Below are 27,159 nucleotides of genomic sequence, written 5' to 3' on the forward strand. Positions count from 1 at the left end.
TGGTGGGAAAGGTCCCAATACATACATACATACATACATACATACATACATACACAATCATTATAGACCATTATGCTTTTCAGCGTTCAGTCTTGAAGCCTCTGTGAATTTACTAAACGTTGCCACAATCTTCTGTTGGTAACTAGTTCTGTGGCCTCATTAGCACTACACCCCTTAAATCATTCAAAACAGAGTTTAACCACCATTGTCTTGGTCTCCCTTTACTTCTCTTACCCTCCATAACCGAGTCCATTATGCTCCTAGGTAACCCATCCTCCTTGACTCGCTTCACATGACCCCATCACCGAAGCCAGTTTATGCGTACAGCTTTTATCCCCTTATTCCAAGTACCCTCCTACCATTGGTCCCCCCTCTTTTTAACAGCAATTTCTCACTAGTTTCACTCCCACTCCCACTTTCACTCCCATAAAGCAGAGTTGGTCTGAAAACAGACCGATGTAAAGATAGCTTTTTAACCGAGCTCGATAGCTGCAGTCACCTAAGTGCGGCCAGTATCCAGTATTCGGGAGATAGTAGGTTCAAACCCCACTGTTGGCAGCCCTGAAAATGGTTTTCCGTGGTTTCCCATTTTCACACCAGGCAAATGCTGGGGCTGTACCTTAATTAAGGCCATGGCCGCTTCCTTCCCACTCCTAGCCCTTTCCTGTCACATCATCGCTATAAGACCTATCTGTGTCGGTGCGACGTAAAGCAACTAGCAAAAAAAAAAAAAGTGTTTTGTCCAGAAGCTGACTTCCTTCATAAAGAATACTGCTATTCGCAACTGCAAGCTTGCTGCATTAGCTTTATTGCACTTTGATTCAATCTCACTTACTATACTACCATCCTGAGAGAACACACATCCTAAATACTTGAAATCATCTACCTGTTCCAGGTTTGTATCCCCAATCTGACATTCAATTCACTTGGATGTCTTACTTACTGACATCAATTCAGTCTTGAAAAGGCTCACTTTCATTACATCCTTATTGCACCTATTTTTTAACTTCCAAGACATTAAACCACAATCTGCCATTAAGAACAACTTGTTATAATAAGCCAGACTGTTTACTACATTTCCACCTAACTGAATTCTCCCCTGCCACTTTATACATTTTAACAGATGATCCATGTAAATATGAACAACAAAGGTGAAATATTACAACCTTGTAACTTGAACAAAAAAACTCAATGTACCATCAATTCTCACAGCAACCCAATTGTCAACATATATGCCTTTGACTGATTTTAATAATCTACCCTTAATCCCATCGTTCCCCAGTATGGCGAACATCTTTTGCCTCAGTACTTTGTTGTATGCTTTCTCTGTATCTACAAAGCATAAACATAACGGTCTATTCCTCTCATACAATTTTTCAATTACCTGGCGCATACTGGAAATGTGATCCTGACAGCCCCTCTGTGATCTGAAATCACACTGGTTTTCATCGAACTTCATCTCAACCACTGATTGCACCCCCCTTTCCAAGATGCCAGTGAACACTTTGCCTGGTATACTGATCATTGAGATACCTCGATAGTTGTTGCAATCCTTCCTGTTCCCTTGCTTATAGATAGGTGCAATTACTGCTTTTGTCCAATCAGAAGGTACCTTACAAATAGTCCATACTAATCGTATTACTCTATCAAGCCATTTCATCCCTGCCTTCCCACTATATTTCACCATTTCAAGTCTAACTTCATTTATTCTTGCTGCTTTATGACAATGGAGTTCATTTACCATCCTTTCCACTTTATCAAGCGTAATTTCACCAACATCACTGTCCTCCTCCCCGTGAAATCAGTTGTTTCCGACATCACCAGGAAGATATCCTTTTACGTTGAGAAGACTTTCAAAATATTCCTTCCATCTGTCCAGTGATACCCTGGGATCTATTATGAGTTCACCTGAATTACCCAAAACACTATTCATTTTATTTTTTCCTCCCTTTCTAAGATTCTTTATTACTGTCCAGAAAGGTTTCCTTGCTGATTGACCCAGCCTTTCCAGGTTATTCCCGAAATCTTCCCACGACTTCTTTTTGGATTCTACAGCTATTTGTTTTGATCTATTTCTTTCATCTACCTACTATTTCTTGTCTGCATCAGTCCTTGTTTGAAGCCATTTCTGATAAGCATTCTTTTTACATTTACAAGCTGCTCTCACTTTATCATTCCACCAAGATGTCCGCTTTTTCCCATCTTTACACACAGCTGTTCCTGGGCATTCCCAAGCTGTTTCTACTACAGCATCCCTGTATGCCACTCACTCTCTTTCTATATCCTTGAACCTGCTTACTGCCTATTGTTTGGAACTTTTCACTGATCATATCCATGTACTACTGTCTAATTTCCTCGTCCTGGAAGTTTTCTACCCTTATTCGTCTGCAGACAGATATCACTTTCTCTATCCTAGGCCTAAAGATACTTAGTTCACTACAGATCAGATAGTGGTTGTATCATCGCAAAATCCCTGAAAAACCTGTACATTCCCAACAGACTTCCTGAATTGAAAGTCGGTTAAGATATAGCCTATTATGGATCTGGTGCCCTTACCCTCCCATATGTAGCAGTGAATAGCCTTATGCTTGAAGAATGTATTTGTAACTGCTAAACCCATACTAGCACAGAAGTCCAGCGAATGCTTCCCATTCCTACTGTCATGTCTGGGACACGAACCTATGTTTAAGGTAGCATTACGTAATATAAGCATTACATAGTATGGAGTGATTACGGTATTTTCGAGCTCAAACTATAGGCCTGTGTTAAATAAAAGAGGCATGGGTTGGGAAAGGAAGGTTCATAAAATGTTAGATAAAATGTAAAGAGAGCTATCTAGGGTTGCAGAGGTCCTGCAGAGATAGTGTATATGGGTAATATAAATGTTCACATTTAGACACAAGTATTATGGAAATAACAAGCATATGGGTAGTCTGAAAGGTCCAATTAGAAGTAATGGGCAGACCCAATTATTTACGAGGGAGGGAAGTTATATTTATGAAAAAGGGAAGTGATATTTACAAAGAAGTGAAGTTCACCTGCCATGGGTGGGGATGACTACCAGGGGGAAAGATGAAAACCAATAGGAAGCTATTTACTTTATGTCGCACCGACACAGATAGGTCTTATGGCGACCAAGGGGCCAGGAAAGGCCTAGGAATGGAAAGGAAGCGGCCGTGGCCTTAATTAAGGTACAGCCCCAGCATTTGCCTGATGTGAAAATGGGAAACCACGGAAAACTATCTTCAGGGCTGCCAGCAGTGGGTGCGAGCTCACAGCTGCACGCTCCTAACCGCACGGCCAACTCGCCCGATCCTATAGGAAGCAAGCCACGCTCTGATACTGAGAGAAGGGGTATTAATCATATCAACTGCTAGTTCCTTCGGCAGTCTTTGCTTTCAGCTCACGTAGCAGGGAGAGCCATTGGTTTCCAGAAGGGCTCTCGCGACACTTAAAAGTCATAGTAGATCGAGTTGGGAGGTGCCGCTGGCATTCGGTATTCATTATTCATGCTTCAGTTCTCGACCTTAGCCCTTGTTCTTCCAAAGCTTGTCGTAGTTGGTAACTTAAACAATTGAGCTCTGTGAGTCTCCACGATACTCGCCTCAGTACTCAGTGGTCTCTATGCTTAGAGTTCACTCTGCACTTGTTGGAATAGCCATTCTGAGGAAGGCTGGCTCATGTACATCACACTAAGTGACTGACTTCATCATTACTTATATATTGTTTGTACATCTTCTGTTTAATCTACACATAGTATAAAGTGAAGTAGGTCTGTTTTCTTAGTCTGTTTGAAATTGCTAATGTCAAGAAGTACTGAACAGATTGTATTCAACTTTTTCACCAATAGATAGAGTGTCTATAAAGGAACATTTATGTGTATAATTAATTAATACATATATGTTGTACATTAGTTGAGCTGTCACAGTTTATGTCAAGCAAGCAAGTCGTATAGTTTAGAATTTGACCGTTGGCACTGTCTATAAGATGAGATCGCATCATATGAATTTTGTATCTTGCAGTGAATGGTCATGCTGAGCAATAATGTAGATTGTGATATAGTTGTTGGTTTTGTTTCCTTTGCAATTTTATCATGCTTCAACAACGTGCTAATATACGATACAACATGGCAAATGCTAAGAGACTACGTGTACTAAGCAATAATGAAAGTTATGATGAATGAAAAGACCATTTAGAGACTGAAAGGGCAAACCAGTCTTTGTGGAGGGATAGGGAAACTTCCCTGGAACGAAACGGGATCATGAAAGACATTGTTCCAAAAGAGATAGAGAAATGTCTATCGACAGAGAACAGCGTATGCTCAGAGGTCACACCAGACATGCATAACAATATCATAATATGGTTAAAATACGTAATTCTAATAATTTATGGTTAAAATGTTCAGCAATAAATGATGATGATGCTTGTTGTTTAAAGGGGCCTAACATCTAAGGTCATCGCCCCTGAGCAATAAATTACGATTCTACCATAGATTACAAAAATTATCCGATTCTTTCAACAGATGCTATGACTACTGTCTTTCAATATTGTTAAGCGTTGAAATGGCTTCCAAACAAAATGTGTTTGTGTTGGCCCCAGATGGGGAGTCACGTGACGTAGTACATACGAGATATTTAATATGTAAGGCCACCTGTGCGAAGCCTGGGTTGGTCAGCTATTACCCTCATATATAGGAAATCATATGAGTTTCAACTCTCAACAACCACCTTACCTAACGCACATAAATTACCATCTTCAAAACCCTCTTGTTTTTAGTACTGTTGTTAGCCATCCAGTGGGTCCACTACCACTCGCCGGCCCACCTGTGGCAGGGATATGACACTATTAGCTTCCATATCTTCCCCACATTCACTAATCACCCTTTCATATCCTTCAGTTCTATTTCCAACTCTCAAATTGAAATCGCCCATTAGCAATATCCTATCCTTGCTGTCGACCCCTACCGAGCTCGATAGCTGCAGTCGCTTAAATGCGGCCAGTATCCAGTATTCGGGAGATAGTAGGTTCGAACCCTACTGTCGGCAGCCCTGAAAATGGTTTTCCGTGGTTTCCCATTTTCACACCAGGCAACACCTTAATTAAGGCCACGGCCGCTTCCTTCCCACTCCTAGCCCTTCCCTGTCCCATCGTCGCCGTAAGACCTATCTGTGTCAGTGCGACGTAAAACAACTAGCAAAAAAAAAAAGCTGTCGACCCCGACTACAAAGTTACTCAATGTTTCATAAAACTTGTCAACTTCATCCTCACCTGCACCCTCACATGGTGACAACACTGAGACAATTCCTGTCCTAATTCTTCCTACTGCCAAATCTACCCACATCATTCGCTCATTTACGTGTCTAACAGAAACAATACTGCGTGCAATAGCATTCCTGATGAAAAGCCCTACCCCACACTATTCCCTTCCCTTTATACCGCCCGTCAAGTACACTTTATAATCTCCTATCTCTTCCTCATCATCTCCCCTTACCCGAATATCATTTACTCCTAGCACATCCAGATGCATCCTCTTTGCTGACTCAACCTGTTCTACTTTCTTCCATAATATTCTTCCATCAATATTGATTGCTCCCCATTGAATTCCATTGTTCGCCAAGTTGTTTACAAGGAGTCCCTCGCCTGTCAAAAGGCAGTGGGATTCCATTACTCCCATAGGTCCAAGGCTAGCTTAAAACATTCTGAGCTTGCAACATAAACAATATTGTACATATTGTATATGGTTTAAAGTAATTTGACTGATTATGAGGATGTTCTTGTAGAACAAAACATGCCATTCTTTGTTTAATAGTGTGTATTTTTACAAGAATGTTGTAGTGTTTATATATTGAATTTTGAACTTGTGTGTTTGACAGACTGAAAGGCTTTGAATTTATATTCAGTTTGGATATGTGGTCACGAGTGAAATATGTCGGTTGAAAGCTATACCAAAAGCAAGAGAGTTAAAACTTATGGGTTGTAAGACTAGCCGTGGATAGCTTACATGCCTTTCTGAACAAAATTACTGCAGTTTTCATAGAAAAGCTAGGACTGCAAAATGTCACCAAACCAATTATGAAGAAATTATAGTGAATTTTCACAGAGCTGTTACTGATTTGCATTGGAGAAATTCTACTTAATTTGCAAATTGGTAATGCAAATCAGATGTATATATTCAGCAGCAGCAGTAGTAGTAGATATTGTTGTTGTTCTGCTATAGCAAGAACCCCGTGGAAACATCAGTTTTCTTATGCCATTCGAAAGTTCTTTCATTAAACTGTGTAAAATACTTCAGTTACAATAAGAAACCTTTCACTGATTCATCTGTTACTATAAGTGATGTAGTGCGTGTCATTTCCTCCAGCACTGATATACACTGCAGCTTTTATAGTGAATACGACTGATTCACCTTCCATATTGATTTCTTGCTATGTGCATTCTGCTCTGATATTTGAAGGCACTGTTGAAGTCGATTAGCAATCCCATCAACTCACAACTCGACTGGTTTAAACATACATTCAAGTTCATAATGAAAGGGGAGATTGCGTTTTTGCAAGAGGACAATACCAGCTGTTAACTCATTAAAAATAAAGGATAAAGAAAACAATTGCTTAATTCAAATACAACTTACTGAAATGAAATAAGAATGTGATAATTCTCAAGATATGGGAGCGTGTATCACTGACTTCAGAGGTTAGCTTATATATTCTCACACCAGGTTAAATTTCAGAAAGACTGTTCTCACATAAATTTATAGGGAAAAGGTTGTCGTTACTCTACTGGAGCTTGAAATATATTTTCATTATACATGCGGCAGCAGGAATAGATGAAATTAGACCTGAAATGGTGAAGTATAGTGGGAAGGCAGGGATGAAATGGCTTTATAGAGTAGTAAAATTAGCATGGTGTGTTGGTAAGGTACCTTCAGATTGGACGAAAGCAGTAATTGCACCTATCTATAAGCAAGGGAACAGGAAGGATTGCAACAATTATCGAGGTATCCCATTGATTAGTATACCAGGCAAAGTATTCACTGGCATCTTGGAAGGGAGGGTGCGATCAATTGTCGAGATGAAGTTGGATGAAAACCAGTGTGGTTTCAGACCACAGAGAGGCTGTCAGGATCAGATTTTCAGTATGCACCAGGTAATTGAAAAATGCTACGAGAGGAATAGGCAGTTGTGTTTATGTTTCGTAGATCTAGAGAAAGCATATGGCAGGGTACCGAGGGAAAAGATGTTCACTATACTGGGGGACTATGGAATTAAAGGTAGATTATTAAAATCAATCAAAGGCATTTATGTTGACAATTGGGCTTCAGTGAGAATTGATGGTAGAATGAGTTCTTGGTTCAGGGTACTTACAGGGGTTAGACAAGGCTCTAATCTTTCACCTTTGCTGTTTGTAGTTTACATGGATCATCTGCTGAAAGGTATAAAATGGCAGGGAGGGATTTAGTTAGGTGGAAATGTAGTAAGCAGTTTGGCCTATGCTGACGACTTGGTCTTAATGGCAGACTGTGCCAAAAGCCTACAGTCTAATATCTTGGAACTTGAAAATAGGTGCAATGAGTATGGTATGAAAATTGGCCTCTCGAAGACTAAATTGATGTCAGTAGGTAAGAAATTCAACAGAAATGAATGTCAGATTGGTGATACAAAGCTAGAACAGGTCAATAATTTCAAGTATTTAGGTTGTGTGTTCTCCCAGGATGGTAATATAGTAAGTGAGATTGAATCAAGGTATAATAAAGCTAATGCAGTGAGCTTGCAGTTGCGATCAACAGTGTTCTGTAATAAGGAAGTCAGCTCCCAGACGAAACTATCTTTACATCGGTCTGTTTTCAGACCAACATTGCTTTACAGGAGTGAAAGCTGGGTGGACTCAGGATATCTTATTTATAAGTTAGAAGTAACAGACATGAAAGTAGCAAGAATGATTGCTGGTACAAACAGGTGGGAACAATGGCAGGAGGGTACTCGGAATGAGGAGATAAAGGCTAATTTAGGAATGAACTCGATGGATGAAGCTGTACGCATAAACCGGCTTCGGTGGTGGGGTCATGTGAGGCAAATGGAGGAGGATAGGTTCCCTAGGAGAATAATGGACTCTGCTATTGAGGATAAGAGAAGTAAAGGGCCAAGACGACGATGGTTAGACTCGGTTTCTAACGATTTAAAGATAAGAGGTTTGGAACTAAATGAGGCCACAACACTAGTTGCAAATCGAGGATTGTGGCAACGTTTAGTAAATTCTCAGAGGCTTGCAGACTGAACGCTGAAAGGCATAACAGTCTATAATGATTATGTATGTATGTATGTATGTATGTATGTATGTATGCTGTTTGAGTAAGAAAAATGAAATATTTGTCACAGAAGCCTCTGGAGTGGTAGCATTATAATTTTTAAGAATGAAATTGAACATGTGCATTCACATATAGTCCTCTCCGTGTAAGGACGTACCCTAAGGGTGCAACCTTACCCTTTCTCCCCTGTAATATTAAGGTATTGAATTATAGTTACTTTTCTTGCTGTTGGGTCTCTTTCAGTGTCGGTAACAATATAGTTTAGGGACCCTACTTGCCGATACGACGTCTTATATTTACCATTAATCTGGCACGTTGGCAACGTTCAATCACTGTTCTAGCGTGAATTGCGTGTTGCCACCGCTTTGCCGTTAAAGTCACTAGTGATACATTTGCGAGAATGTTTAAAGCATATTTTCTTTTTCTGTGGGATTGTAAATCTATTTGGCTAATACCAGATAAGTAGAATTGTGGCATGTTCGGATAATGCATTTAATAACATAGTTTTGTGTGAAATGATGAAAGTGCTCAAACACGCCAGTCTCATGTCTAGATCTACCGGTACATGAAATAACTCTTGCAGGACAAAATTTTGGCAGTAGATCTTATAACATTATTATTTTCAAATCCGCAGTGAACTTGAAAACTGACCTAATTTCTGTTCACGGAGCTTGGCACATTAGTATTCCCATATGTTTGCTGATAAGCTTGAAGATATAACCAGCCTGCAGGCTGAAAATATGCCCAATAATCTCTCTCCTTACTGGTTACCGGTATTGAAGAGAGAAGGAAATGTTCGCACAAAAGAAAGGGAAGTCATTGGATGTCTGGAACTTTCGAAAATCACACTGCAAAGACTTATTAAATAAATTGCATCGTTGAACACGTCCCTCTTTTCAAGAATATGGTTATAGTAAGCCTACTGTATATCAAAATAAAGACAGATATACACTGACTGACAGAGCAAATGCAACACCAAGAAGGAGTGGTTCGAAAGGGATGAAATTTGGGGAAAAAACAGAGACGGCACGGACGAATAATTGATGTTTATTTCAAACCGATATGCAGGTTACACAATGCGCACGGCATCGACTCAGTAGGATGTAGGACCACCGCGAGCGGCGATGCACGCAGAAACACGTCGAGGTACAGAGTCAATAAGAGTGCGGATGGTGTCCTGAGGGATGGTTCTCCATTCTCTGTCAACCATTTGCCACAGTTGGTCGTCCGTACAAGGCTGGGGCAGAGTTTGCAAACGGCTTCCAATGAGATCCCACACGTGTTCGATTGGTGAGAGATCCGGAGAGTACGCTGGCCACGGAAGCATCTGTACACCTCATAGAGCCTGTTGGGAGATGCGAGCAGTGTGTGGGCGGGCATTATCCTGCTGAAACAGAGCATTGGGCAGCCCCTGAAGGTACGGGAGTGCCACCGGCCGCAGCACATGCTGCACGTAGCGGTGGGCATTTAACGTGCCTTGAATACGCACTAGAGGTGACGTGGAATCATACGCAATAGCGCCCCAAACCATGATTCCGCGTTGTCTAGCGGTAGGGTGCTCCACAGTTACTGCCGGATTTGACCTTTCTCCACGCCGACGCCACACTCGTCTGCGGTGACTATCACTGACAGAACAGAAGCGTGACTCATCGGAGAACACGACGTTCCGCCATTCCCTCATCCAAGTCGCTCTAGCCCGGCACCATGCCAGGCGTGCACGTCTATGCTGTGGAGTCAATGGTAGTCTTCTGAGCGGACGCCGGGAGTGCAGGCCTCCTTCAACCAATCGACGGGAAATTGTTCTGGTCGATATTGGAACAGCCAGGGTGTCTTGCACATGCTGAAGAATGGCGGTTGACGTGGCATGCGGGGCTGCCACCGCTTGGCGGCGGATGCGCCGATCCTCGCGTGCTGACGTCACTCGGGCTGCGCCTGGACCCCTCGCATGTCCCACATGTCCCTGCGCCAACCATCTTCGCCACAGGCGCTGCACCGTGGACACATCCCTATGGGTATCGGCTGCGATTTGACGAAGCAACCAACCTGCCCTTCTCAGCCCGATCACCATACCCCTCGTAAAGTCGTCTGTCTGCTGGAAATGCCTCCGTTGACGGCGGCCTGGCATTCTTAGCTATACAAGTGTCCTCTGGCACACGACAACACGTTCTACAATGACTGTCGGCTGAGAAATCACGGTACGAAGTGGGCCATTCGCCAACGCTGTGTCCCATTTATCGTTCGCTACGTGCGCAGCACAGCGGCGCATTTCACATCATGAGGATACCTCAGTGACGTCAGTCTACCCTGCAACTGGCATAAAGTTCTGACCACTCCTTCTTGGTGTTGCAATTTGCTCTGTCAGTCAGTGTATGTAACATTAATTTGAGTGAGAAAGTGTGTTTATTGCCTTAATTCCTCATTGAGCGTGGAAATCGACTTAATTATGAATATCTTGATTTATTTCACCTTAACTTTTATCATTTACTAGGGTAGGGAAACATTCATTATCTGTGTTTACATTGAGGTTAGTTTGTTATGGTTAGGTCTGGTGATTTTAATATGTAACCAGGTAGATTGGCAGCAGTGATCAGCCATTACACAAAAGAGAAAAGAAGAGCATTGGGCGGCGATATTTACTTTCTGGGGTATTGCCTTATGTGGCAATTACTATAGATCAGGATTAAAGAGCTCATGAATAAGCCGCAGTATGGAATCATTTATGAAAAGGTAAGTTTTGAACTAACGGATTGCCGTTTCATACTGATTTTAATTTTTTGTACCATTTCAACTTTACATGTAACTAATCTCATGATTAGACCCGTATCGAATTTGCTATAATATGCTTACAATATTGTGATTCCCCCCCCCCAACCTTTTCAATACAATTGGTTTTATGTTGTTAGATCATAATGCTACGACACTGTTTTATAGGGACATGTTTCGCTTGAATTTCAAGCATCCTCAGCCTATATAATCATCTCAAGGTTAAGACCTGTTGTAATTGATTTGTTTTGACAAATTTCTGCTTAATTATAATTCTAACAATAAAGTAATAAAATATATAAACGTAGGAATTTATGAACACATTAATAGTTTAACAATATGAATGACTATACTAAAATTGGAATAACCGTAAATTCTAAAGATATTGACATCCAAAACACAGCGTCTTCAAATGTGGAAAATTTGGCTAAAATTGTTTTCTCAAAGTTCTAGTTTATTAAAAACAATTGTAATTTGACTTCTATGTTAAAACTTGAGTCATAATTATAGTTAAAACTTATTGGTGTCTTAAGATTAAAATCTTGGATCTGTTTGGAATTCAACTTCATGTTTTAATTTTGAGGCTTGCTACTGTAATTTAATAGGTTTGGACAGTAAAATGTTGAATTAGTTAGTTTCATCGAACTAGTCTTGTTTTGACGATGAGATTTTCCGTTGGTAGTAGTTTGTATTTATGAGGTTTTTAGTCAAAAGGGACGTCAATCGAAAATCTTGAGGAGTTGATTTGTTTCTTTCATAATATTTGAATGATGGTGCGTCTGTAACAAAGGAAATTTACGTGAATAATGTTGTGTGTTATTGTGCTTTTACAGTGATCTGATGGTATGTATTCACTTACCCCTTTGACTGCTACTACGAAACCTTGTGGACTTTGCTACATTACGGTGACTGTTATCTGTTGTGGTTCTATTCCTTGTATTATACGTATGGAAAAGCTGTTGTGGAGGACGGGTAGGGGATTTAGGGGAAGAGATATTAGGCGGGGCGTTAGACATTGGCGTACCATGTGGTGAGGAGTTCTGTTGTCGAGGTGGGGGTAGGGGAGGAGACTGTAGGCGGGACGTTGGGCCTTGGCATGTTGTATGGAGGGGAATTTTTATGTGTTGTCAAACTAGCTTCTGCGGTGGGAGTTTTCAGATTAAATATCTTAAAGAATTTACTATTATCTAATTTGAAAGTTTGTAATAATATTGGCAATTGCTCTATTAACGGACTTTTTATATCGACCGCGTCATTCAGGTTTTTTCCTTATTAAAATATTGGTCCAAATAAATATATATATTTTCAAACTCCGTCATTAGCTTCCCCTTTTCAATCCTTTTGATTATTGTTAGGTCTTTGTCTATTGAGGTATATTGATGGCTGGTTTCTTTCATATGGTTACTCATTGCGGAATATTTATTATGTTTTAAGGCGTTAAAGTGTTCCATGTATCTAGTAAAGAAGCTGCGGCCAGTTTGGCCATCATATGAAAATTTACACTGTGTGCATGATAGTCTGTATATTCTGGAGCCTTGAAATTTGTTATTGTTGTAGTTTACTATGTTATGATTAAAGAATAAGTTTTTATTGGTGTTGTGTGTTTTGAAGGCTATTTGCATATCCCGTTTTTTCAATGGGTTTGCTATTTGATGAATCGTTGGACTGGTGTAAGTAAAAGTTGCGTATTTTGATTTTTTAGTCTTTTCCGGTGTGAGATTTGTTGCTAACTTGAGTTTTACTTTATTGATGATTCGATTTACCATTTCTATTTTGTATCCATTGACTAGTGCTAGTTCTTTTATAAAATTTAGTTCCTTCGTGAAATTCACGGGTGATAAGGGTATTTTGTGAGCTCTGTATACCATACTAAAAACGATCGCCTGTTTGTGGGATTTCGGGTGGAGTGAATCATTTCTTATTGTTACTGAAGTATGTGTCGGCTTTCTGAATATTTGAAAATCGAATTTAGAATTTAAGCAGGTTACGGTAACGTCCAGGAAATTTAATGAATTGTCTTTTTCATCTTCTTTAGTAAATTTTATGTAACTGTCAATATTATTTAAGAAATCTAAGATTTTTTCGCTATTATTTTTCCGGTTATCTATTATTACAAATCTTAGCCAAAGGCTGAGTCCTTCCATATTCGGTTTAATTATTCTATGTTCCATGTTGTCCATATAAATATCTGCTAATATCCCTGCAGTCACCCATAGCTAAACTCAACTGGTGGTAAATTTTGTTGTTAAAAGTGAAATAGTTATTATTTAATACGAATTTAAGTAGTTTAATAAATTCATCTATTTCAAGCTTACTTAGGTTACTATGTTTGGAGAGGTTTGAATTAATAATTTCCACAGTTTCTTTAATATGGATGTTTGAATACATATTCGTAATGTCAAACGAGCTCATTCTATGGTTCAGACGGTTGAGACGCTGGCCTTCTGACCCCAACTTGGCAGGTTCGATCCTGGCTCAGTCCGGTGGTATTTAAAGGTGCTCAAATACGTCAGCCTCGTGTTGGTAGATTTACGTAAAAGAACTCCTGAGGGACTAAATTCCGTTAAAGAGTAGTTAGTGGGACGTAAAGCAAATAGCATTATTATTATCATTCTATGGTGGGGTTGTAAGTTGAAGTTCTTTAGTTTTTTGCAAAATTCAATTGAATTTTTAATTGAGGCAGTATTATAGAACTTCTAATGTTTTTTAAGAAACTGATGTATAAATTTTGACATTTTATATGTTGGGCTATCTCTGCTGTTTATGATTGGTCGAATGGGTGTGTTGTTTTAGTGTATCTTGGGTAGTGCCTTTGCCTTAGGTACTGTTGGGTTCATGTTAACCATTTTTTGTTGTTCTTGCTCAGTAAATAAACAAGTTGAATTTTTAAGGATTGTTTTTAGATTTCGTTGAATTCTAGAAACCGGGTCTTTATTTACTATAGTGTAAGATTCATTAGAAAAGAACTCTTCGGTTTTTTTAATGTAGTCGCTTTTATTTACTAGGACTTGGTTACGATAACGTTGTTATCCCTTATTTTGTTTTTAATTCCTTTATTTGTTTTAGGAGGTTCTGGTTCGAGTTGGTTTCGTTTACTAAACTTGGGAGTTTCTTACATCAAATTTAATATCATTTTGTATTTCTGCCGGCAATTTCCCTATATTTACTTCTGATTCCGCTATTGTGGTTGTTAGATCTTCCGTTTTTTGCAGATTGGACCAATTGAATTTAGCTCCTTTATTAAGTATGTTCAATTCATGCTCAAAAACAGTCAACACACGTAAATAGAGAAAAAGACCCGATTTCTTTAATGAAAAACACCCCCGCGACAATGAATACAAAAAAGCATATTATAGCAAATACTATATAGGTCTAATCATGAGATTAGTTACATGTAATGTGATAGCCAACCAGGCAAAAACCAAGACAAACAGGTATATTAACCTCAAGGTTAAAGTAAGTAAGATTACTAAAGATATATGGTTTTTGAAAGAATGTTTAAAGTGCAGTAAAATACCTAAGTTTCTAAGGTCTACCCAAAGAAAGAACATATCAAGTTCAAAATCTCTTGACACCCAAAACAGAGTAAACAAAATATGGCTAAAAAATGAAATAAAGTTTGTGATAGTACATATATCACACCCTCGAATTGTATGTAGAAGTTAGAGATATTATTGTCAGCATTTGATTTATTATTATTATTATTATTATTATTATTATTATTATTATTATTATTATTATCAGTATTTCATTTGTATATTTTGTCATTAATCTTTGTAAGCTGGAAGGTAATCATATATAGTATGAGTAATTTGTTTTGCAAGAGTGGGAAAACATTGCTATCTTGGACTCTGGTAATTCGTATGACTCATGTGGGCATCCCAGTGTCTGATGAGACGAGCTTGTTGTGGTAGTAGGAAAGTTCTATGACTCATGTGAAACACCCGAGCGTTTGTTTATGTCTTGGAACCAAGTATGAGTTCAGGGCATGGTCTTGACTTCAGGATCACTCATGATTGGCTGGCAAGGACCAATCCAGACGTATCATCTGAGAGGAAGGGAGAAGCGGATGTTTATATAAACTTCGACATCACTGTATGAGAGAACCACAACTGACACACTGTACGGGAAGGAAGTGGTGCTGATACAAGGTACTGGAGTGACACGGCTGCAATGGACTGGACTTCAAACGTTCGTGGAGCGTAGTCTTGTTATGTTCATGGAAAGTGGATGATCGACAGATTGTGGAGTTATACAATGCTTGATAAAGCTAAAGGTTCCACCTATTCAATACATTATCATAATGATCTGTTTAGAACATCACATATTTATTTAACTTATTGTAAAATACATCTTTGGGACCGGTTTCAGCAATCCATTATGCCATCATCAGCCATTGAAAGTTTAATAGCAAGGAATGTTCAAAAAAGTAAAAATATGCTATAGAATCAGTACAGAATGTATGCTTGGCATACTTTTAACAGCAAGTCCTATTCTATATGAAAAACATTAAAAATGGCTAGATAACATTGACCCATTGGAATATTGTGCACAATTTTTGGCCATGGTGTAAAAGGATCCAGATTTCTTGTCCACTTCACTTGGATGGTTTCATCAATCGCCAAACAACTCGCTTTCTTAGTTTCAAGAGGCCAGACACTATAGTCCAGAAACCGCTACATAGTGTGCGGGTGACGATTTGGTGTGCAGTGTCAGGAAACGGTGAGCTAGGTCCATATTTCATAGAGAATGATGATGGTGCACCTCTTACTGTTAACCAGGAATGCTATAGGAACATGGTGATCAGGCCATTTATTCAGGATCTAAGAAGATTTTGTCATGCCAGGAACATGCAGATGAATAGACAGAGGTTCCAACAAGATGGGGCGACCTGCCACACTGCTCGACAGACTATAGCTATGCTGCAAGAAACCTTTCCAGGACGAGTAATTTCCCGCGGGGCCGAGTTCCCCTATCCATCACATTCCCCCGATCTCACACCACCTGATGCTTATGTGTGGGGAATGTTAAAGGAGCAAATTTTCAATTGTCGAGATCCACCCAAAACTGTGCCTGCATTACGTCACAAGATCGTCTCATTCTTTGGGACTATGCAGCAACCTATGTTCCAGAATATGTTGGAAAATCTGTGTGATCGTTATGAACACTGCCTACAGCGCAATGGAGCACATTTTGAACATTTACACTATCATTTCGATAAGTAAGGTAATGACAATAAGACTAACATTTCCAGTACTGTATATTTTGGCACATACTGTACCTAGGGATCATTATCTAGATAACAGGATCAACTTTCTCCATCCATCTCACAGAGAGAATATTAGTGGCCATGAGATTCATTAGTGACATTAAACATCTTTTACACCAGTCATTAGAGACAGCATTGAGACAGTTTGAAGTGAAAGTGTTGCTGACAGCCACATGACATAGAATTAATATGGGAGCACCTCTCGAAAAGGCAACTCTAGGAACTTGAAAACCTGAAAGCAAGGTTCCTTAGACAAGTTTTGAACGTGTCAAAATATAATATGCTATCCTGACTGGTGCTCTTGCAAAGGAGGCATTCCTAGTGGGAGATGTAAGACTCCACTTTCTCCTGCCATCTACAGAAAGCTATAAGGAACTACTATGAGTTTCATACAAAGAGAGCTACAATATGGGACAATTTCTACACAACAGATGTAATAATAAATCGAGACTGAATAAGGGCAAGATATGACTTATGGGATATGGTCACCAGGTTCAACCAGGTTCATTGCACATAGATATCACTATAAAGTGTGTAAAATGGTAAAATCCAGGTCCTGACTGCATGTTCGAACAAAGTGAGTAAAGCATGCGATAGTAATAATAATGTTATTGGCTTTATGTTTCACTAATTACTTTTAAGGTTTTCGGAGACATCCAGGTGCCAGAATTTAGTCCTGCAGTTCTTTCATGTGCCAGTTAATCTACCGACACGAGGCTGACGTGTCTGAGCACGTTCAAACACCACCGGACTGAGTCAGGATTGAACCTGCCAAGTTGGGGTCAGAAGGCCAGCTCCTCAACCGGCTGAGCTACTCAGCCCGGCGCAAGTGACAGATATCATGTTATGAACTGTATATGATGAGAAACGTTGACACAACTATATCAATGAGATATTATTAATCTTTGTATGTAATGCCACTGGCTGCAATAAAGATTATTATAAAAGTAAGAAAGATCATAATATGAAGATAAAGTTGAAATTTAGGAGGACAAATTGGGACATATATTTGTTTATAGGAAGAGGAATTAGAATTGGAACAATTTATGAGGGGAGCAGTTCAATAAATTTCCCAAGTTCTTTGAAATCTTTTAAGAAAAAACTGGGTAAACAAGAACACTAAGAAATCACTGGACAGATGGAAGGAGTATTTTGAATATCTTCTAGATGTAAAAAGGAGATCGTTTTCATGAAATCCTCAATAATTGAGTTCATGGGGATGAGAACAATGATGGCAACAAAATTATGCTCAAGGAAATGGAGGGGATGGTAAATAAACTACAGTGTCTTAAAGCAGCTGAAATACAGTAGATTAAATGAGACCTGAAATGGTGAAATACAGTGGGAAGGCAGGGACAAAATGGTTTTATGGATGTCCTGGAAAAGAAGATATATGAAAACTGGAGATGGCAAGTGCTAGTATACCACACCTGGGAAATTGGAGTTGTAAAACGATGATGATGACGGCAATAACAATATTAAGATAGAATTCGAATGAAGTACTTCCTGATTAGACAAATGCACTACACCTATTCATAAGCAAGAAAACAGGAAGGACTTCAACAACTACTGAAGTATGTCTTTGATTAGTACACCAGGCAAGATATTTTAGAAAGGAGGGTGCAATCAATGATGGGGAATAAGTTTGATGAAATCCAGTGGAATTGGGTGAGACTGATCTTGGAGAATAAGAGTGATCATTATTGATCTTTCAATTTGAAAAATTTCAAGTTAAAGGGTAAAGGTATATTCTGTTTCTTCATGTTGACAGAATCTTTAATAATTGTCCTGGGAGATGGCAGCTATTTTTCATGCTACATGATGCTTACAGTTATGGTAAAACAAGTGTTTGGCTATAATTTTTTGTGTTTTCAGCAAAATGGACATTTGATTCATTCCTTACCTGTATGTTTTGTTATGCATACAAGTAGCAGCTAGTTTTTATCAGATGATGTCATCCATTTAGTCGGATCCGACCCTCGGCGATTCTATGAATTAGCGCACTTCAAATGGTTCTGTTCCACACTGACTCCTTTAGTTGTTCCAGGGGTGAGGATTGTGTCTGTTTTAATGGTGTCTAACCAATGAGTCCTCCCTGTGGCCTGGTCTTCTTGTACCGCTGATCATTCCTAGCATGATTGCTTTTTGCAATGCATCTGATCGCATAACGTGGCCAAAGTATGCTAGTCTCAGCTTCATAATCTACCAACCAATGACATACGGGGCTTGATGATCTCTAAAACTGCCTTATTGGTGATTTTTGTAGTCCATGGTATTTGTAAGATTCTTCGCCAACACCAGAGCTCAAAAGCATCAATCTTCCTTTTGTCTGCCTGTTTCAGCGTCCTGTTCTCACGTCCATACATGAACAGTGGGAATATAATTGCAATGACTAATCTGTACTTGGTAGCCAAACTGATATCTCTAATCTTCCAGATCAGGGACATAGTCATCATAGCAATACGTCCAAGTGAAATTAGTCTTTTGATATCAGGACCGCAATTTCCACTTTGACCGATTTTGACTTCAAAGACGACAAAATCCCCCACAATCTCTATCTCTTCCCCATTTAGCTTTAGACAAACTGTACCACTCATCCGTAGTCATAACTTTGGTCTTTTTAATATTGAGATAGAGACCCATTTTTTCACTTTCATCATTGAGGCAGGAAATTAAAAGCTTTAGATCTTCTTTTGTTTCTGCCAGCAGGTTGTATCATCAGCATATCTCAAATTGTTTATAGTTCTTCCTACAATCTTCACACCAATGTCAAGTTCCTCTAAATTTAACTTCCGCATAATTATTTCTGCATACAGACTGAAAAGGAATGGTGAAAGAATGCAGCCTTGATGGACACCCTTTTCAATTTTAAACCATTCAGTGTCGCCATATGGAGTGCGAACTGCTGCCTCTTGTTCTGCATAAAGTGAACGTATCAACCGAGTCAGATGTAAGGGTAGCACCAAGTCCAGCATGGCTTCCCATAGTCTGTCATGCTCGACACAGTCAAAGGCATTTCTGTAGTCAATAAAACACATGTAGACTGTTTCCTGGTATTCACATGCTTTCTCCATGATCCACCGCAGATTAGCAATATGATCATGGGTGCCACGACCTCGATGGAAACCACCTTGAACATCAGGTAACTGAGCTTCAAGGATGGGTGCAAGATGTTTCTGTATGATTTTTAAAAGAACTTGAATAGTGTGTGGAATCAAAGCTACAGTATGATAATTAGAGCAGTCACTGACATCTCCTTTCTTAGGCAATGGGATAAAGACGGATCTTTTCCATCCCCTTGACCAGGTGGTAGTTTGCCATATCTTCTGGCACAAAGAAGTGATAGCTGCCAAAGGGATAGGCTTTACCACTTCAGCTGGGATACAATCGAAACCAGGAGCTTTATTATCTGGCAACTGTTTCAGTGCCCATTCCACTTCTTCCTGCAGGATATCTGGTTCTAATTCATATGGTTCAAGACTACATGGTGGAACAGTTTTACCATTGTGGGAATACAGTAAAACCTCGTTAATCTGAAGTCGTTGGGACTCATAAATCGGACTTCGAATTACGTGATTTCGAATTAACCGCCAATTCGCAATTCAGAAGTACCAACCTTTGCCGCGTTACAAAATATTCTAAGCCCGTTACTGCATGTAGTTAACCTAGATTCACAGTTTATACCTTTCAAATGCCATGAAAAAAGAACTATTTCCAAAATGTATCCAAAAAGGTGCATTTCCAGTATTCAAATAATGCACTTGCATATCTCACTGGCAAATATAAACCTCACGCAACGAAAGAAAAAAACAAAAAAGCACGATTCAAAGACGAGGAGAAATCTATGCTGGCTCCCACGTGCAAGTGCTTTATTCATTGGAGTACTATAGTGTATGCATTTCAGATGCCTTGTATTTACACAGAAAGTACCCGATGCCCTCTAAGACCCATTAATACATGCAATCACCTTGATTCACAGTTTAAACCTTTCCAATGCCATAGAAAAACTATTTCCGAAATGTATCCAACAAGGTGCATTTACAATGTTCAAATAATGCACTTGGATAAATCACTGACGAATATAACCTCACGCAACGAAAGAAAAAAAAATCACACAATTCAAAGACGAGGATAAATTATGCTGGTTCCCCTGTGCAAATGCATTATTTTTTGGATATCTGTACTGTTTGCATTTTTAGATGCTTTGTACTGGGATGGAAAGTGCCCGACGCCCTTAAAACGTAGCTTATCAAACTTTTCTATGACGAGGGGATAAAGTTTCTCGCTTCCATGTGCATTGCAATTGCAACGCACTACAATGACCCCCATCCCCGACCCTTGTACGATTCTCCGGCTGGCACTTTCTCCTTTAAAACCATAAGACCGTTTGGGCTCGCATTAAAATAAAGCAATGCAGTTTCATCGGCAATGAGAGTATTGTTCGGTGCCTACGAATTTATTATATGAGCCACGCTTTTTCGTCAACTCTCGGTATCGCCAGTGTTCGCGCATTCTGTTTTCCTGCACACTGCCTGTTGCGTGATATTACGGCGTTCCTGAAAAGTTTGAATACAAAAGAATTCCGATTTCATTCAACTTGGCAATCATGAAGCGCCCTGTAGACCCACCAAAGTGAGTAAGTGCGGAAAGCTACCGTACCCCTCCACGTTCCGGAACACGCGTTCTATTATGACGCAGATAAATTTCGAGTTGAAATTACTCTGTAACATTCTATTGTTTTAAAATGTAAAGGCAGTTTCGAATTAAAAGTCTGAATTTCGGTAATGGGGCCGACATTGTACTTCGAATTACGAATTATCCGTATTTCGAATTAAACAATTTAAATAACATGCAAAACTGTATCTCATGTTTCCGGGAACGAGAGCTTCTTCGAATTACGTGGGATTTTGAATTAACCGATTTCGAATTATCGAGGTTCTACTGTATAGCTGTTCAGTATACTCACGCCATCTGTTCTTAATACTTTATTGTGCAATCAAAATCTTCCCATCCTTGCATCTTATTGTTCCTTTACGAGCACTAAAAGGAGTTCGAACTTTCTTTACCTGCATGAAAAGGTTCCGGATGTGACCGTTCATGGAGTCCTCTTCTAACTGGTGGCACTGCTGCCTCCAGTGTATTCCCTTGTCTTTCCTTGCAGCTCGTTGAAAATCCGCATTCAGCTTTCTACCATTAGCCTCGGCTGATCTCCTTTGATCTGTGATCTGTTTGATATGTGCAGAGAGCCATTTGTGACACTTCTCTGGTTTCTTGTAAGGTACGTGTTCTTGTGCTGTTGAAGTAATGATGGACTATTTCTTGCCACGGTTCATCAGGATGCTTTTCATCAGTATCAAGCAAATCAAATCTGTTCTTAAGCTCAATGGAGTACGAAGTTTGGACCATAGAGACGTCATACCTTTTTGAGGAGCAAGCTTCTTAATTTTGCAAAATTTACCGTATTTCACGGCATAATCGTCGCCACCGCGTAATCGTCGCATCCTTTATTTTCAATACAAAAATCGGACTTTAAACCTTTAATTACATAATCGTCGCACGTCCAAATTTTGTTCACTAATCTGGTTAAAAGGTAAATGGAACTGCAACGTAAGTTGCACATGAATGCGCAATTTAAATACGTGTATGGTTTATGGGCAATTTGGCAACACAGTCACGTTTGCGACATGTTGCACAACGTATAAATAAATAATACCGGTATATGTACGACGCATGGCTTACGGGTAGACTATCGGCAGTTTGACAACGTGGTCGCGAGACAGTGTACTATTTATTCACCACCTACATATTATGAGTTCCCATTTGAAATACGTAAGGCTGTAAGTTATCGCTTATCGGCAACGTCGCCAGGAAATACCGGCTAGGTAGGTTGAATGGACCTCGAACCAGCCCTCAGATACAGGTAAAATTCCCTGACCCGGCCGTGAATTGAACCCGAGGCCTCCGTGTAAGAGGCAAGCACGCTATCCCTACACCATGGGGCCGGCTCCTGTGTTATTGCGCACGAAGTGAAATCCAAGACGATAACGCAGATTTCCACGGAATTATTCAGCCGAATTATTTACGATGTCTCAGTTGTCATCGCTAGACTCTTATCTTACTACTACGTCATAAGTGTCCGGGCATGGGATGAAAACTTTTATCCAAGCAGTCAAGATAATTATTATCCAATGCTATTAAAGTTTTATTTTATAAACTCGTCAGTAATGTAATGTAAAATCATCAATAACTGGGAAGAAATATTAACCTAATTACCGTATGTTTAAAAGAAATTGAAAAAATGAATGTTTGTTACTGACGTCTCGGAATACAGTCAACTATACAGTAGATTTACACCGCGCTAGCTAGAGCTCCGGTTTGCGAGCTTTGCGCAAGCGCAGTAGTGTGTCGCAACCAACGAGCTAAACTGATAAATTGTTGCATGCTGGATCCAATCTTTTTTTGATATGCCTCGCAACAGCACTATTGCGCTAAAAGGATCACGGAGTGTATTAATGAAAACCAGCGGTAGTGAGAAGTTGCGATGCACGGCAATGCTAGCCATTACAGCTGACGGGAGAAAGTTGCCGCCTTACATCATTTTCAAGAGGAAAACGATGCCTAAGAATATACAGTTTCCCCGTAGAATTCATGTGCGAGTGCAAAAAAAGGGTTGGATGGACGTAGAACTCATGCAGGACTGGGTTAAAACTGGGTGGAATAGAAGACCTGGTGCACTACTAAAACAACCAGCTCTGCTTGTTTTAGATAGTTTCCGAGGTCACCTTGGGAACGAAGTGAAGCAAATTCTCACTACAAATAAGACACGACAGATAGTCATTCCTTGTGGCCTAACATCTGCTTTGCAGCCACTAGACGTATGTGTTAATAAACCCTTTAAAGACCACTTACGTCGATTTTACAACGAGTGGATGATGAGCGGCGATCAGCAATTGACGCCCGCCGGAAATATCAGGCGTCCACCCTTGGACTTGTTATGCTCGTGGGTGAAGAAGAGTTGGGATCTTATACCACCTGAACTAGTCTCCAAGAGCTTCAAAAGGACTGGGATTTCGAATGCACTAGACGGTTCCGAAGATGACGCAGTGTGGCAGGGAGACGAAGAATCTGATACTGGTATTAACAGAGGTGAGGACGGCGCATCAGATAGCGAAACCTGCAATAGCGACACCGAAGATGTGGAATAAATTGCGTACCGGTAAGTCCGCATTTCACAACAAAGCGATAATTTTTTGCAAGTGTAATATTTTAACTTTAATACTCAAATTAATGACAAATTAACTTAATACGTTCATTTTTATTTTCAGGTTGGAAAAACGTTCGCCGAATTGTTGCGAAAAATTATGAATTTTGTTTTAGACTATTTGAATTATTTTGATGTATAAACGCGAGTATTACGTTGCATCTTAAATTTGTATCAAATACAATTTAGTTATAAATACATTTTTTGATTAAATATTCATCGTATAATGGTCGCACCCTACAATTTTTTTCGAAAATTTTGGTATAAAAAGTGCGACGATTATGCCGTGAAATACGGTAACTCTAATTTTGGCTTCAAATAGTTGATGATCTGAGCTACAGTCTGCACCAGGAAAGGTTTTTTTAGAACAGATGGAGCTACTCCAGTATTGGCTACATAAAATGTAATCAATCTGGTTACGATGTACACCATCAGGGGATGTCCAGGTATACAGCCCATGTTTAGGTTGTTTGAATCAGGTGTTCATGATTCTAAACTGATTTTCCATGCAGAACTGGAACAGTCGGTGACCAGCATCATTACGCTCCCCTAGACCAAAGCCACCAGTGATGCTGAGATCTTTTTGTGCCCCTATTTTCACATTGAGGTCACCCAAGATATAAATTAGATCCTTTTTTAGGCACCTAATGTAGATTTTCTTCCAATATAGAATAAAAGGATTCACAAACAATGCTAAATAAATAATTATAACTTTGCAGAATATACATAAATTTAGTCATCTGATGCATCATCATTGACTTTATTTACAACTTACCTCTCATTAGTCTGGCTGGATGATGGTTCCACAACTGACGACGCTAACAATCCTGCTTTTGACTCGGCCTCTAGTCTACCTTCTTGATTACCAGCATCATTTTTGTCATTGACAACACTATCTTCAACATTATGATCACTGTCACTATCCGAGTCACTCTCTGTCTCAGATTCACTATCACTATCACTGCCATGATCATTGACATGTCCTGCCTCCTCTTTAATAAATACATCAGGCTCACATTTCATAATCTCTTGGCGGGCAACTTGCATTTGCTGTACAGGTACAGCATCATGAGCTACAGGTTCCACAAACTCAGGAGGTTCTACAAACTCAGGAGGTTCTACAAACTCAATAGGTTCTGCAGGTCTAGTAACCTGAAAATAAAATATGACATATAAACAAGATAGAAACATAACAACAAGTACATTTTCTCTTAAACTGAGCCAGTTTCAATTAAACATATTCACAAGAAATAAACATTAAATTTCCAATTGACACCTTCAGTCTTATATTTTATGAAAATCAAAAGCATCTAGCAGTAATCATAGAGCACAATATTGCAGAAGATTATGGATAAGCAATTACAGGGAGAGTTTAGGAAGGAACCCTAGCAACTAATACTAAAGACCAGAGACTGGGAGTATTAAAGAGAAATGAAATAATTTTATGAGTATATTTCTTGTAAGTCCACAAAAAGAGAGAAAGACAACTCATGGTGGAATAACAGAGTGAATAAGGAAATGACAAGAAAGAAAAAGAAAAAGGAGATGTGATGTTCCATTGCAGTATGAAACGGAACTTACAAAGGTGTAAAAAATTCTAAACTTTAAGGTGATTCAAATGCTTTTTCAGTAGAAATACGACTTAAGGGAAAAATATTACTCAATATTACGGATAACAGTAAAAGTCATAACATCTCTTGCCTTATATCAGGCTGTCCAGAAAGTTCCGAATACCTTTGATAAATATACATTTAGGCCCCATGTTTTGTATGAAGTCATATAGCTGAAAACTAGAAATGGGTTCATGGTACTTTTCATACCTCGATACTCAAGAGGTATGTATATCGAAAAGTATTACTACAGATGAGCTTGATAACTTTTCAATACTATGCTAACAAAACACTAAACTTTTTCATTAATATTGTGAACTTACCAAAAGTAGCAGATTTTGAAGTGGTCACAAGGAGCATATGGTTCTACTCGTAAGTTTCAAAAGAGCAGGTATAGCAAGAAATTGGGCTTTTATTATTTTTTTTTTCAATTTGCTTTACATCACACTGACACAGATAGATCTTATGGTGACAATGGGGTAGGAAAGGGCAAGGAATGGGAAGGAAGTGGCCCAATGGCCTTAATTAAGGTACAGCCCCAGCATTTGCCTTGTGTAAAAATGGGAAACCACGGAAAACCATCTTCAGGGCTGCCGACAGTGGTGTTCGAATTCACTACCTCTCAAATGAAAGCCTATAGCTATGCAACCCTAACCGCATGGTCAACTCTCTTGGTAAAGGGGCTTGTTTATAACTCTAATAATCCCATAACAAAAAAGACCTTCCTCCAAATTTCTGCAGATGTTCTGGTGCCAGTATGTGTGAAGTACAAATTTCTTTAAAAAACATGAACCAGAGCAATAAAACATGCCGAATTGCAGCTTGAGGAAGATATTTTGGAATGAGATATTGCACTAATTTGTAGCATTATTTACTTTAAATTTGAATGGCTATGGAGAAACAACATTCTGCCTACATAATAGCCTAATAATTCAGAGTGTAACCAATAACAGACTTTCAGTAAACAAATCTGGTCTACTTAAACTATCAAATCACAGGCAAGGAAGCAATTTATTGTAAAAATGTCAGCACCTTTAGCATAAAACCTGTTTTTGATTTTAGATTACAATCTGAAAATTTCAAAGCATCTCATAATCTACCACTTATGGATAATATGAGTGAAGTATGAAACTATTTATGAGTGAAGTATGAAACTATTTCCAACTGGATCCTGTGAGCCTATGCCTGTTCATGTCATTTTGAAGTCACTGACCTCCTTATCATCGTCAGCAACATCACAATACTCAAATACTCATATCTTTCCTGGGCAGAAAATCCAAATATACACCAGGAGATGATTGATCAAAGTTAATTACCAGGAAAACAACTTAGATGATATCAAAGACAACCAGTCATTTAGCATTGTGGAAGAGAAAGGATTTAAGCAGATTATTCAGCACCTTGATCCTAGATATAGTGCGCCTACTCATAAGCACATATCAAATGACATTTTCCTAGAACTATCTTAAGAAATAGAAACAAGAATAAAAAATGAGTATTGAAATGCAGAAAGCATAGCTGTTACGAAGGATTTGTGGACATCAACAGCAACCAGGTAACACCGTTCACTTTGTAGACCAGGACTACAAACTTCAGAATATATGAACTCAAGTGATGCATTTGAAGAAGTGAACCAGAGTTTTTGGATTCGAGAAAACTCCAGGGGCTTCTCCTCTCACAAAGTATCAGGAAGGACCAGCGTCCCTATTTAAGACATGCTGAAAGAGCTTCAGTGGTTCAGTTTGTGTCAGTCTCTGGGTGAGTGAGTGCTGTGGAGGAGTGCCGGGTCAGTCAGTGGACAGACAGTCCAGTTCTGTTAGTGGTTCTATGTAGTTCAGTCAGAGTTAGTACTGTGTGCAAGCAATGAGTGGAGTATTGTTGTGTACTCCCATGGAGTTCACAGTCAGTCAGTCAATGGTTCAGTGAAAGTTAGCAGCACAGTGTAACGAAGGAA

At 39.3% G+C, this 27,159-nt stretch overlaps 1 protein-coding gene across 1 annotated transcript in view; it reads right to left on the reverse strand.

The window, feature by feature from the left end:
- The window catches only part of LOC136858608 (zinc finger protein 260), a 225,187-nt gene that overhangs the window by 131,211 nt on the left and 66,817 nt on the right, over positions 1–27,159 (reverse strand). Inside the window, exon 3 of the mRNA XM_067138297.2 lies at positions 24,371–24,747. Coding sequence (XP_066994398.2) covers positions 24,371–24,747 — 377 coding nt within the window. The remainder of the gene's footprint in view (positions 1–24,370; positions 24,748–27,159) is intronic.

Source organism: Anabrus simplex, chromosome 1, assembly GCF_040414725.1.
Source record: "Anabrus simplex isolate iqAnaSimp1 chromosome 1, ASM4041472v1, whole genome shotgun sequence".
NCBI classification, from domain to species: domain Eukaryota; kingdom Metazoa; phylum Arthropoda; class Insecta; order Orthoptera; family Tettigoniidae; genus Anabrus; species Anabrus simplex.